The sequence below is a fragment of the Choloepus didactylus genome, chromosome 3 (genome assembly GCF_015220235.1).
Source record: "Choloepus didactylus isolate mChoDid1 chromosome 3, mChoDid1.pri, whole genome shotgun sequence".
NCBI lineage: Eukaryota > Metazoa > Chordata > Mammalia > Pilosa > Megalonychidae > Choloepus > Choloepus didactylus.
The window spans coordinates 92,423,352-92,437,254 of NC_051309.1; the positions used below are offsets into that span (position 1 = coordinate 92,423,352).

General features: G+C 38.1%; 1 protein-coding gene across 13 annotated transcripts in view; it reads left to right on the forward strand.

The window, feature by feature from the left end:
• Window positions 1-13,903, forward strand: part of ARHGAP24 (Rho GTPase activating protein 24) — a 551,069-nt gene that overhangs the window by 483,057 nt on the left and 54,109 nt on the right. For all 13 annotated transcript variants that reach the window (XM_037830166.1, XM_037830168.1, XM_037830167.1 and 10 more), the window contains one exon: window positions 4,063-4,270. In XM_037830166.1, coding sequence (XP_037686094.1) covers window positions 4,063-4,270 — 208 coding nt within the window. The remainder of the gene's footprint in view (window positions 1-4,062; window positions 4,271-13,903) is intronic.

Consider the following 13,903-nt stretch of genomic DNA (forward strand, 5'->3'; position numbering starts at 1 on the left):
GTCATTTGTTTTTTCAAGCTTTCAGGTTCTTCTGTATGGGCACCCAATGTATTCTTTATATCCTTCATCTCTTTTGCCACATTTTCTTTCAACTTGTTGATTTGTTTGAACATCTTTAATTAGTTGTTTCAATTCCTGAATCTCAGTTGAGATGTTAGTTTTTTTTTCCTTTTACTGGGCCATATCTTCATGTTTCCTGGTGTAACTTGTGATTTTTTGTTGTCTAGGCATCTGCTTTTCTTGATTAGTTTATTCTGGAGGTCATTTTCTCTCTTTTGCCTATGGTTTTATTGTTGGTGGTCTTTGATCTCTATCTGTTCTTTATTTCTCTCACTGCCCCATTGTCAGATTGGCTCTGCCTCCCAGTCTTCCCCCCAAAATCAGGTGTCCACAGCAGTCTGCCATAAGGATAGGAAGTAGGCACTGGGCACCTCAGCAAGTTCACTGTGTGTGGTAAAACAAATCTGTTCACTCTGCTTTTTGCTGGCCAGAAAGACCTGGGTTTGTTTTAGAGCCCTGCTTTAACAGTTCAATCATCCATATTTTTCAGCCAAAACAGGGCCAAGTTTCCATTCAGGGGGTGGAAATGATCTGGAGCATCTTTATTTTAAAGTGTTTGAATTCCCTTGCACTTTCCAGGCTGTCCAGCAGATGGTGCTGTTCAGTAACTTAATTGTCCTCTGAAGCTGCTTTGCCTCTGAGCAAAGACTGCATTTGCACAGGTGAGGTGAAACTGTGGAATTCCTATGCCCTTGCTTTGCTGTATGAAATCCAGCTTGATGAGGGTCTCCACCTATGACAGAGAACTCCCCCAGCTGACCCAGTCCTCTAGCTGTCCCCCAGGCAAGGAAATGGTTTCCCACTGCTGCTTCCCTTAAGGGTGAGGGAAGGGCTTTCACGCCCAAGGCTGCAAACACAGTCTCTGTCCATGTTTTCTCATCTCTTTGTCCCTCACTGACTAGGGCCTTGAAATGTCCTCCCCTGTCCTTTGGGTCTTCACACAGTGGGGGTATGTCTCACCACTGTGAGAGATTTTATAGTCTGTGTCCATGGTGGGAGGGGTCCCATCTGCTGATTCTGTGCCTTTCTTGCACTAAGGCTGAGTGAAGGGGAGGGGAGGGGAAAGCTTGTCTGGGAGGGAAGATTCCTACTGGATTCCTTCTCTTTCTTCAGTTTGGCATTTGCAGGGTCCTTCTCCAGTCTATGGCCTCCTCCAGAGTTCCAAACATTCAGAATTGTCCTTCTTTGTTGTTGAATCTCTGGAGAGAAGTTTTTAGTAGCTGTTTATGTTGCCATGTTGATGATGTCACTCCAGCTCTTCTTCATCTGATCTTGCCCTAGATATGTGGTACAATTTTTAAGATTGCACTTAATGTGCAATTATTCCACCTATAAAGATAGCTTCATTCCCTCTGTTCCTTCTCTGGGAATCTTGATCTGTTCTGTTTGTTTTTGTGCAGAATTTTCTCCCCAGCTCCTATAATTTGTTTAAATTCTCTCCCCCACTTAGTGCTCCCTTTTCCTTACCCTTTTAAGTTCTGGGATTTATCCTGTGTTACAGCAGTTCACACCCACCACCACCACCCCATTTTTTTTTTTTTATTCTGGAGAGCTTTTCTACCTCTAGTTTCTTCCTCATTAGGATGTCCTTCTCTGGAGAGCCAGATGGAGTCAATCCAGAAAGGTGGGCCAATCCAGAAAAGTCCATTTTGTGTTTAGGTGGTCCAATCAACTGAAACTAAATTGATAACCTGCACCTCTTGCCAACAGTTCTGCCACAATCTCTTTTTGTTTTTGTTTTTTTTTATTTCTCCACCCTGGGGGTCCTTTTGTATATGGCATGACTCAGTGGCTTGTGATCTACCCTGGGTTTCTGCAGACTTGGGTCCCCGTGCCTGGATATCCATGGGGTTCTAACACACTGCTGTTAGTGGCTCTATAGTCTGCATCCAATGCAGGAGGGGCCTGACCATGCTGCACAGGACTGAGAGGGAGGGGTCCAGATTGACAGCTCCAGGATGGAAATTTCCTACCTGATCTTGGAGATTATTTTTCTTTTTCTTCTATTCAGCATTTGTGGAATCCTTCTCCAGTCTCTTTCATTCTCCAGAGTTCCAAGAAAGTGGGATTTGTCCTTTTATTAGCTTATTCTGAAAGGGGTCTTCGCCACAGGATGTCTTACATGGTCATGTTCATGACATCACTTCACTTTCCTGAGTTTGGGAAAAAAAAAAAAAAAAAAAAAAAAAATTCCTGAGAATTTTAAGAAAGAATGTTTGACTTTTTCTTTATTACCTAAAACCAAATATTGAAAATTTGTTTCTCATTTGTAACATTCATGGAAGTTGAAATGGAACATATTTAGTAGATTTTTCTGCTGGATTTAGAGAAAACCTTTAAATAATGTATTTATCAATCCAAAACACTAAGTGAAAATCACAGATAAAGTTTATTGCCAAATGTCAACACTATTTTTAGATGATCTGTAAGTGCTTTTGAAAAGCTATTTCCTTGATTTGGACAGGATAGACCCCCAAATATCCCAGATAGATGAGCATCACATTTGTTTTTAAAGAACTCCACAGAAAAAGGGTCAATATTCTCCATTTATAGCCAATTTGCAAACCTTGTTATTAAATGCTAGATTGTCTTCAAAATCATTATCACCACTGTATGGTTTAGAATTGTGTTTGGCTGCAAGTAACAGAAAACCCAGCAGAGGTTTAAGCACATAGGGAATATTTTTCTCACCTTAAAAAAATGTCTGAAAGAAGTTGCTGCTGGTTGTTGGGTCAGTGGTTCAGGGTTTCAGTGATTTCTGCCTCATTGGTTCTGTCAATCTTTTAGCCTTTCCTTCACAATTGTGTAATGGTCAAAACATGACTTCTAGAACTACTCAGATTATGTCCAAGTTGAAGACAGGAGAAAGGAATGATTAACAGTTCTGTGACTTTCCATTCTATCAAGAATGACAAGTCTTCCTAGAGGCTCCAACAGACTCCTTCTCCAGGATTACGTCACATGGCCATCACTGGCTGCAAGGGAAATGGAAGAAGTATTTAATTTTCCATGCTCTAATGTAGAGATGCCAAGAGAAAATGAGGTTGTGAATGTCTACAGAATTAGTGAACAATGTTTGACTCACAGTTATCAAGAACAGCTTGTGCCAAAGTCTACAAACTGAGAAAAATAGTTTTGCTACATGCTTTGATCCTCACTGCCATTCGAAAATGCTGTTCTCTAGTTCCTCATTATGTATACTTGAATATTGATGTTAGATCAACCATTAGCCTTTTTCCTAAAAGGAGCATATGTATTCTATCAGTGATAGATTTGATTCTGGTTTTAGAATACTTTTGTTATTGTTCTTGTTGTTTTTATCTGCACCAAGAATATTCTCTTTGGTAGCAAATGTTTATTGCTTGAAATATGATAGTTTTGTAACACTGGATACATAAATTATTTTTAAGGTAGGTCAAGCATCTGTTGTAACTATTAAATCTTTACCCAATGGCTAGCAAATAATTCCCCAAACACTCAGGAATCTTGCATAAGTTTGACATGCAACACTTTTCTTCCCGCTTTGTAAAACTCATTGGACCATTATAACTATTTAGTGATATTCATCCCACCTGTGAACATAGGGTCACATCTGTGCTAGCTTTTATTATTATTTTTTTTAATTTTCTCATAGATTGATCATTTTTGCTAAGCTACCACCTAATATTAATGGATTCCTGATACCTTGAAATCAGTACTGCTTCAAATGAGAGAGTGAGGGTGGTTGGCTCCAGATGCACATGCTAAGGAGTGCATCATTTGTAGATATGTTTAAATCACTGATAAAACTAACTAAAAGTTAAACTGCATTTTATTTTCACTATGTGTTAGTAATTCTGGACAATGTAAATTATAAACTCCACCTCCCTTACAGGACACCAAATAGCAAATGCCTTGTTAGCATTTCAATCTTTGTTTTTCTTTCACGATGAGTTTAAAAAGAAAGCAACAAAAATGGGTAGAGATATGTTTCCCACATTCTATTACACTTTATTTTTCCAGGCATTTTTGGACAGAAACTGGAAGACACTGTCCGTTATGAGAAGAGATATGGGAATCGCCTGGCTCCAATGTTGGTGGAGCAGTGCGTGGACTTCATCAGACAAAGGGGACTAAAAGAAGAGGGTCTCTTTCGACTGCCAGGCCAGGCTAATCTAGTCAAAGAGCTCCAGGATGCCTTTGACTGTGGAGAGAAACCATCATTTGACAGGTAACCATCCTTCGCTGAGAAATTTACTAACTTTCCTGCACTGAGAAATTCAAACAGAACTGAAAGGATGCGATGAACTGAGATGGCATAATCTTAATTGATGCTGTCGCAACTTGGAATATGGGTTATTTGGCCACATGAGAATAGATTATTTTATTTCAGTAATAAAATAAAAAATTTGGCACTTTAGATGTCTTTCTCATCCATACATTTTTCCTTAAAGCATCAGTATTTGTTCTTTTCCTTTGGTCCCAAATAAAAACTATATTAAACTATGCAAAAGAAAAATGAATTTTTAAAATAAGAGTCTTTTCTCATGTGGTATTCTTTTTCAGTCATTCAACTAAGGGATATGTTGTCATATCAAAACTATTGATAAGTAGAAATAGAGACATTAGCAATATAATTAAAATAACTATTTTAAATAATAATAAAAGCATTGTATATTTAAATACATAGATCCACCATAATCTAGAAAGTATTTACAAGAAAATAAAAAGTCTAATAGAACATGATGAAATTCAGAGAATAATGAAAGTTCCATAGAAGAAAATATAAAGCATCCATAGTCCCATTATTAATCACTGCTAATTTTTTCTGAAATATCCCCCGTCCTCTCATTTATTTTAATATATCAATTTGATATTGTCTAGCAGAAATTTTTCCATATTATTGGTTGAAAAGTACTCTTTTATTCCAATATATATTTACATTCTATCAAAAAGACTTGTCCATGTTATTAACAAACTCTGTAAATATCACTTTTAATATCTCACTAATATTTCACTCCACAGGTACAATGTTCATAACCATTTCAATATTGTTGGCTATTTGTATTACAATTTTTCCACCATTATATATAATGTGGTAGTGTAGTAGATATATAGTCACATAAGTATTTTCTACTTTTGGATTTTTTCCTTAGGTGAGATTCTCAGTAATGGACTTTCTGGACAAGAATAGTTTGGGACTCTTAATACTTGAAAATTGAAAATTGCCTACCAACTATTATTTCTATTTGAATGTGTAGAATTGGTGCATGGATAGACACCAATCTACAGAAAAGGTAGATTAACAAAGTCCTGAACAATGATAATAGTGAGATAGGTGTCCTGATGGTGAGAGTACAAATTGTTATCATTTTTCTAAAGCAATTTAGCAATATATTCCAAGTACTTTTTAAGCAGGTAATTCCAGTTCAAGAAAAAAATCAGATATATAGACAAAGTATAAAGTTGTTTACTACAATTTTTATAACAGTAAAAAATCGACAGCCAACTGCTATCTCCAACAGAAGATGGTTTACTAATCAGGATAAATTCATAGAATAAAATATTATACAGTTCTTAGGTTTTGGGAAAAATACTAATTACATAATGATAAATGGAAGAATAAGAAAGGATCAATTAATTAATTAAAACCCTGCCTTGTTTCAGAAAGTATTGCAGACAGTTTATAAGGATTCATAAATCCTCTATAAGAGAAAAAACTTAAATGTGGGGGTAAAATTGTATAGAAAATTGGAGTCAGAAAACAAATTTAAGACTGCAGATATACTTTCTGCAGAGGAGCTTTATTTCTTACTCTATGCTTTCTAGCAACTGATGTGTAAAAGAACCATGGTCAGTTGTTACATAGCTCAGTCCTGTTCACAAGATATAAATGACAAACTTACATAAGACAAACATATTTTTTTGGCACCAATATTAGAAAATTTGTCAATGGGATTCTCACAAAGAGAGTATTGTATAATGGATGAACAACACCATCCTCTACAATGAATTTCATGAAATAGTGATAGTTTCAAAGATCTACTTTGGAGAGAGATAGAGATAGAGATAGAAATGATAAAGATGAAGATGGAGATGGAGATGAGAGAGAGAGGGAGGGAGGGGGAAGATGCAGATGGCATTATAGCAAAGCATATTTTAGTAAAAATTATTTTGCTATAGACATTTATGGTTTGGTTCTTATAATAGATCTTTGTTAATCTGGGGTAATGGAGGGATATTTTATATATTTTAGGATACGTATAAGAACAGATATGCTCTGTAAGCAGTTATTTCTAAATCTAGTTCTTGGTAACTTTTGGCTGACAATGAAACATTATGCAATCTGGTAGCCTGCTAGCATACTTCGAGAATAAAAAGGAGAATGTTCATTCATCTGTTTAGTAAGTCAGCATTTCAGGTGTCTACATTTGTGTAACAAACCAACCCAAAATTTTGTGGCTTAAAGCAATAAAACCAAGCATTTGCTCGTGATTCTGCAATTTGGGCGGAACTTGGCCAGAATGTGCTCATTTCTCTTCCACAATATGTTGATTGAAGCAGATTGACTAGGTGTGAAAAATCCAAGAGGGCTTCACTCACATGTCTGAAATCCTGTCTTAGTGGCTAAAATGGCTAAAGGATAATCAGATCTCTCATTTTTTAGTTTCATATCTAAGAGAGCCTCTGTTCTCTTTCTGAGTTTCTTGAATATGTGAGCATATATTTTTCATCAAATTTGGAAACTTTTAGTTACTATTTTCTTACACATTGTTTCTGCCCTGATCTTCCTTCTCTCCTTACAGGAGTCCAATTACACATATGAGATACCACTTGGTACTGTCTCACAGATTATGGAGACTTTTTTTCTATTTCTCTTTCTAATTTTTCTATTCTCTGACCTTTAATTTGTGTAATTTCAGTTGCCTTATTTTCAAAGTCACTTATCTTTTCATTCTCAGTGTCTAGTCCGCTGTAAAGTTTGTCCAATGAATTTTTCATTCTGATGTATTATTTTTCATCTTAAAACTACATTTGATTCTCTCTTCTTCTTATTATATTTATTTTACTTCAAATACTCCAAAATGTATGTTATCATCTTGGAAAAATTTTAAAGTCCTTATCTGCTACTTCCATAATTTCTGTCATTTGGGGTGTGTTCCTACTTACTGATTTTTCTCCTTCTTATATGTAACATTTTTCTGCTTTTTGCATGTCCAGGAATTTTTTATTGGATGTTGTCCATTATGACTGTCATGTTGTTGATTGTCTGGATTTCATTGTCTTTCTTTAAAGAGTTTTTGGTTTCTTCTGACAGGCAGTTAATTTATTTGTGGATCTGTTCAATCATGTCAAATCTCATTTTAAATTTTGTTACATTGGCCCTAGAATGGCCTCTCCTTTAGGACTAGTTAAACTTTACTTCTAAGGCAAAGCATGTCTGGAGTCCTTACTGTATGCCTTTGGTGTTCAATTAGTTCTCTCCCTACTGATTGATCAGAACCCAGATGCCTTCCATCCCTATATGAGCTCCAGTAATTGTTCAGCTTATAGCTCCCTGGTAGTTCTTTCCCTGGAAGTTGTTCTTTGTTTAGCTTTTTGGAGTTTTACCTTCTCCATGCTCGTACTGATATTTATCAAAGACTCAAGTGAAACTATATGCAGAATTCTGCAACCCTTCTTTTGCAGAGTGCTCTGTTCTCTGGTAGTCTTCACCACAAATTCAAGCCATCTCAACCTCCACAATCTTCAATCTCTGTCTCCTTAGCTCAGTGCAATTGCTGTGCTCTATTTAGGGCCCTGATCCCTATATTAAAGTCTGGTAAATGACTCCAGATCCCCAGCTGGAGTAATCTTAGTACTCACCTCGTTTATTTCTATACTTTCAAAGATCACAGTTTTGCACTGTTTTTTTTGTTTTGTTTTTTTTTTTTTGCCTACTATCTTAAAACTGTTGTTTCATATATTTAGTTTAGTTCTCTAGTTGTTTATAGCAGGTCTAGCACTAGTTACTCTATTAAGGCTAGGAGCAGATACTCCTCTATAGCCACTCAGAAATCATGTTGGACACATGTTAAAACACCCTATCTGGAGGCAAGAAATGTTCCTAGATTAGGGCTTGGTTCCCTAGTCCTTTGTTTTTCTCTACTTTTGGGTCTTCCCTCAGGACTCTTGGTTCTGCCCTATGAAATTTCTTTCCTTTTCTTTAAGAAATGGCCTACATTTCTAGGTGAGTATTCTCAAACTGCATCCTGTCCATAAAAAGTTGGGGGCCTAAAACTTGTTTACATGTTTAAATTTTGAACTACAATTTTTCTTTAATTCCAAGTTGGTATAATTGCTTTACAGACCTTGTTGGCTGTGGTAGTTTGAAGCTGAATGGACTCCAGAAGATCATGTTCTTAAAGCTAATCCATTCTTTTGGATGTAAACCTATTGTGGGTGGGACCTTTTGATTAGATTATTTCAGTTGAGGCATGCCCCAGGTGGGTCCTTATACTCTTACTGGAGTCCTTTATAAGAGGATGAAATATAGAGAGAAAGCCACAGAAGCTCAGAGAGAAAGCCACAGAAGCAAGAATCTGAAAGCAGTGAAGCCCAGAAGAGAAGGGAGAAACCAGCAGATGTCATCATGCGCCTCGCCATGTGACAGAGGAGTACCGGATCACGGGTAGCCTGTCTTCAGGAAGAAGGTATTGTCTTGATGGTTCCTAGCTTTGGATATTTTCATGACCTCAGAACTGTAAGCTTGTAAACTAATAAATTCCCATTGTTTAAAAAAAGCCAGCCTATTTCTTGTGTTTAAGCAGCATTAGCTAAATAAAACATATTTTGATGCTAGAAGTGGAGTGTTGCTATTTGCAAATACCAAAAATGCTGGAGCAGCTTTACATATGGGTAAGGAGAAGATTCTGGATGAATTATGAGGTGCTTGATAGAAAAGGCCTAGATTGCTTTGAAGAGACTGTTGCTAAATGTACTTCTGATGAAGCCTTAGTCAGAAATGATGATTATGTCATTGCTAACTAGAAGAAAGGTAATCCTTGTTTTAAAATGGCAGAGAATTTGGCAAAATTGAGAACTGATGTCAGATGGAAGGCAGCATTTGGAAGTGTCAAGTTTGGATATTTAGCTGAGAAGATTTCCAAACTAAATGTGGAAGGTGTGGTCTGACTTCTTGCAGCTTATACTAAAATGTAAAAAGAAGGGGTAAACCGAGAACTCTGGGCACAAGAAAACCGGGAATTGATGGTTTGGAAAATTCTGAGCTTCCAGAAGTCTAGTCCTCAGAGACTAGTGCCATATATGAGGATTTAACCAAACATGGAACTAGTTAGCCATTTCAGTGCAAGTCAAGATTGGAAATGCAGTTATCCAGAAAGGCTCTGTGGAAGGTGCCACAGTATGATAGTAGGGACCCTTGTGTACTATATGTGAAACTGACAAGTTTTTTGCGAGATCTGTGTGAACAGAATCACTGTCAGCCTGGATTAAAAGGGAAAGAAAAGGTACAGATTAAAGGAAAAAATGACTTCAAAGGCAGAACCATGGAATGGAAGCTGAGGTCTGGAGCAAAGATACTTCATGCCAGGAGAGTGGAACCACCCATGTCTGTGAAAAGGTGAGTGTTCTAGTTTGCTAATGCTGCTGTAATGTAAAACACCAGAAATGGATTGGCTTTTATAAAGGGGGTTTATTTGGTTACAAAGTTACAGTCTTAAGGCCATAAAGTGTCCAAGGTAACACATCAGCAATTGGATACCTTCACTGGAGGATGGCCAATGGTGCCCGGAAAACCTCTGTTAGCTGGGAAGGCACATGACTGGCGTCTGCTCCAAAGTTCTGGTTTCAAAATGGCTCTCTCCCAGGATGTTCCTCTCTAGGCTGCAGTTCCTCAAAAATGTCACTCTTAGTTGCACTTGGGATATTTGTCCTCTCTCAGCTTCTCTGGAGCAAGAGTCTGCTTTCAACGGCCGTCTTCAAACTGTCTTTCATCTGCAGCTCCTGTGCTTTCTTCAAAGTGTCCCTCTTGGCTGTAGCAAACTCACTCCTTCTGTCTGAGCTTATATAGTGCTCCAGTAATCAAGGCCCGTGCTGAATGGGTGGGGCCATGCCTCCATGGAAATGATCTCATCAGAGTTATCACCTACACTTGGGTGGTTCACATCTCCATGGAAGCACTCAAAGGATTCCAATCTAATCAGCACCAAACGTCTGCCCCACAAGACTGCATCAAAGAATATGGCTTTTTCTGGGGAACATAATACATTCAAACAAGCACAGCGAGTATGCCCTGGAGCTTGCAGAAGGCAGGCCTTCTGCCCCATTTTTCAAGAAGAATGCTGCTGCCCCCATCTTTAGAGAGGGTGGAGCACATTCCTGGGGGTTGGGGAAAGTCTGGCTGCCACTCCCTGTTCTGAAGGGTTGAGCCTATGTCCTGGAGATTGAAGAGCACTTGGCAACCACCCTGATGCCTGAGGATGGTGGGCCTAGAGTCTGGCTGCCACCCCAGTGCTTCATGAAGGTGAACCTTAGAGTCCAGCCACCATCCTGAAGCTGCTTAATGAGGGTGGAGCTGAGAGCATGGCCGTCATCCCAATGCTTGGCGATGTTGGAGCCCTCACCCCAGTGTTTAGAAAAAGCAGGCCCACTGCCCAAGCCCTTGGAAAGTGTGGGGCTGCTGCTCCATCAAGCCTGGAGGACAAAGCGTCAGTCTATAAATAACTCTCAGACCTTGAAGTCTAATGAAGGATGCTCTGCAGGTATTCAGAACTGTCTGGGACCTGTGACCCCTGTCTGCCTTCCAGTTTCTCCCTATAGCAATGGGAATGTTTATTCTATGACTGTCCCTCCTTTGTATATTGGAAGCAGATAACTTGTTCTGCATTTCCCAGGTGCATAGTTAGAGGGGAATTTTTCCCCAGTACACCCCTCACCTGTAACTGATTTTGATGAGACTTCATACTTAATATTGTTACTGAAATGATTTAAGCATTTTGAGATACTGTGATGGAATGGATATGTTTTGCATATGGAAAGAACAGGTCTTTGAGGAGTCCAGAGGGTGAGATGGGGTAGTCTGAAGCTGAATGAACTCCAGAAGATCATGTTCTTAAAGCTAATCCATTTCTGTGAGTGTAAACCTGTTGTGGGTGGAACTTTTGATTAGGTTCTTTCAGTTGAGGCATGCCCCAGGTGTGTCCTAATACTCTAATCGGAGTCCTTTATAAGAGGATGAAATACAGAGAGAAAGACACAGAAGCTCAGAGAGAAAGTCATGGAATTAAGAAGCTGAAAGCAAAGAAGCCCAGAAAGGAAGGGAGTTACCAGCAGATGCCACCATGTACCTTGCCATGTAACAGAGAAGTCCAGGATCATGGGCAACCTGTCTTCAGGAAGAAGGTATTGTCTTGATGGTGCCTAGCTTTGGATATTTTCATGGCCTCAGAACTGTAAGCTTCTAAACAAATAAATTTGCCATTGTTAAAAAAAAAAAAAAAGCCAGCCCATTTCTTGTATATTGCATTTTAGCAGCTTTAGCAAACTAAAACATTGGATATCAAATCATAATGAACTACATGAGACAAAGCACACTCATAAACTTCTTTATGATAGGTTCTTTCATACTTTGTCTGTGAGTCAGGGTACAGTGGAAGAACCTAAGATTCTTCTAAGTTCTTTTGTATCACTAGGAGGCTCCATGAGTCACTACCTTGGACTTTCAGAGGTCTTAACAAGGTGTCTTCCATGATTTGGTCATTACCTTTCAGTAATGTTTTACTGGCAGCACCTAGATTTTTATCTTTTCTTCATGGCATTTCTTACTTTGAGAATCTTTTACCTGCTGGTGATACTGTCATGGGCCAATTATAGTTTTTCTATTCCTGAAAACTGAATATTTCCTTCTTTAACGCATCTCATTCTTGCAGTATCTTCTTATATACTAATAAAAGAAGCATTTGACCTGGAAACCTCCTTAGCTGGTTCAAAAAATTCAACCTCTGCCTATTTCCAAAGTCAATACAGTATATGTTAACTTTCATGTCAGCAATAGCCAATTTCTGTTTCAGGTATTTATTGCTGCCTAATAAACTACTCCAAAATTTTTGGTTTAAAACAACCATTTATGATTCTGCATGTGGTTGGTGCTTGGCAGAGATTCTTTGTCTCAGTTCCGCACAGTGTTGGTTGTGACGATGTAATATGGCTGCAGGATCCAAAATAGTTTCATTCACAAGTCGAGTTACCCCAGCTGAGGTGGCTAGAATGACTGATGGCTGGTTGAGCCTCTTTGTTTCTCTTTGCGTCTCACATACTCAAGGGCTTCTCTCTTTAGCAGATTGTTGCACTCTCTACACAGTGGCTCAGGACTCAAATGTTGCAAAAGTAGAAGATATTAAGCCTTACAAAGGCTAGGCCCTCAGCTGGCACATTATCTCTTCCACTGAATACTCTTGATCAAAAGCAAATCACAAGACCAGCCTGGATAAACGGGGATAGAAAACTGACTCTGCTGCTTGATGGAAGTAGTGGTATGCATATATTAGGCATGGGAGAAATTATTGACAGTCACCTTTAGAGACAATCTACTTCATTTATTCATTCAACAAATACTTTTCCAGTGTTTACTATGTCTAGGCACTGTTGTAGGTGAAAATGACAGAGAATGTCCCTGGTCTTCTGTGGTTTACATTGCCCGCAGTAGGCAGATAAACAACATAGTGAATATATAAATAATTTCAGAGAGTGGTAAGGATGACATGGTAATATGTTAGAGAAATAAGTGGTAAAGATACACATCACATTTCCTTCCTGAGGCAGTAACATTTGAGTTTAGATTTGAATGACAAGAAGAAGTTTTGTTTGGAGAATTAAAAAATAAAAATAAAAAGTAAAAAGTATAATAATTTTTTAAAAAAGCTTTTAAATTAAATTTTTTAAAAATAAGAAGTTTGGTATACCTAAGATATGGTGGAGTGGAAGCACATTCCAGGTAGGAGAAATAGCAAGTATAAAGGGTTTGAGACAGACATTAGCTTGGTTTGTTTGAAGAACATAAAGGCCACTGTGGCTGGAATTCAGTGAGGGTTGCATAGAGTCCTCTGAGGTAAGATGGAAGAGGTTGGTCATGTATGGTCCATAGATTACGACCAGGAGTTTAGCTTTTACTCTAAGTGAAATGGAAATCCATTGGAAGGTGTTTATTCGGAAACTGAGATAATTCATTTAAAAGATCACTATAGCAGCTTAATTTCCCTGAATATATATCTTCCGTTTGATAAATTGTCAAGCTGGAGTCCCTGAGCCTCAGGGAGGCATAAATGCAAATTCCTGGATTCTACTAATTAGAGAAACAAAAGATTCCCAGATCCATCATCAGTGATGTAAAAAGAAGAGAGTGACATATTTGTGGTAAAATGTGATTCTAAACTACGCTGGTAGGGGAAAGAATCCATAATTTCCCAAGGTGGTGAGATTATTTTCAGAAACTTGTCCAAGTAGAGTGTCTGCCCCCACCCACGTTTTGACTTAATTGGCTGGTTGTGATATTTCACCTGACCCAGCCCTAGCTCAGGTTTCAGTCTTCAGGACATGAAGACAAATTGCCTGGGAACAGTAATTAGTTCAACTTAGTCTACCAGTGTTCACCAGGAAAATGGTAAAAAGGAATATATGTTGGAAAAAAAAAAAAAATACAGATCCCTCATAATGCCTTGAATAGATAATAGGACGTAAAGCAATGTTGTGAAACATAAAAGAATGAGGCTGAATAAATACTTTCCCTGTTTTATTCTATTTACTTTGTATTTCACTATAAACAGCCAACAAGATTTAGCTTTCATCTTTATATTTATTAAAACTT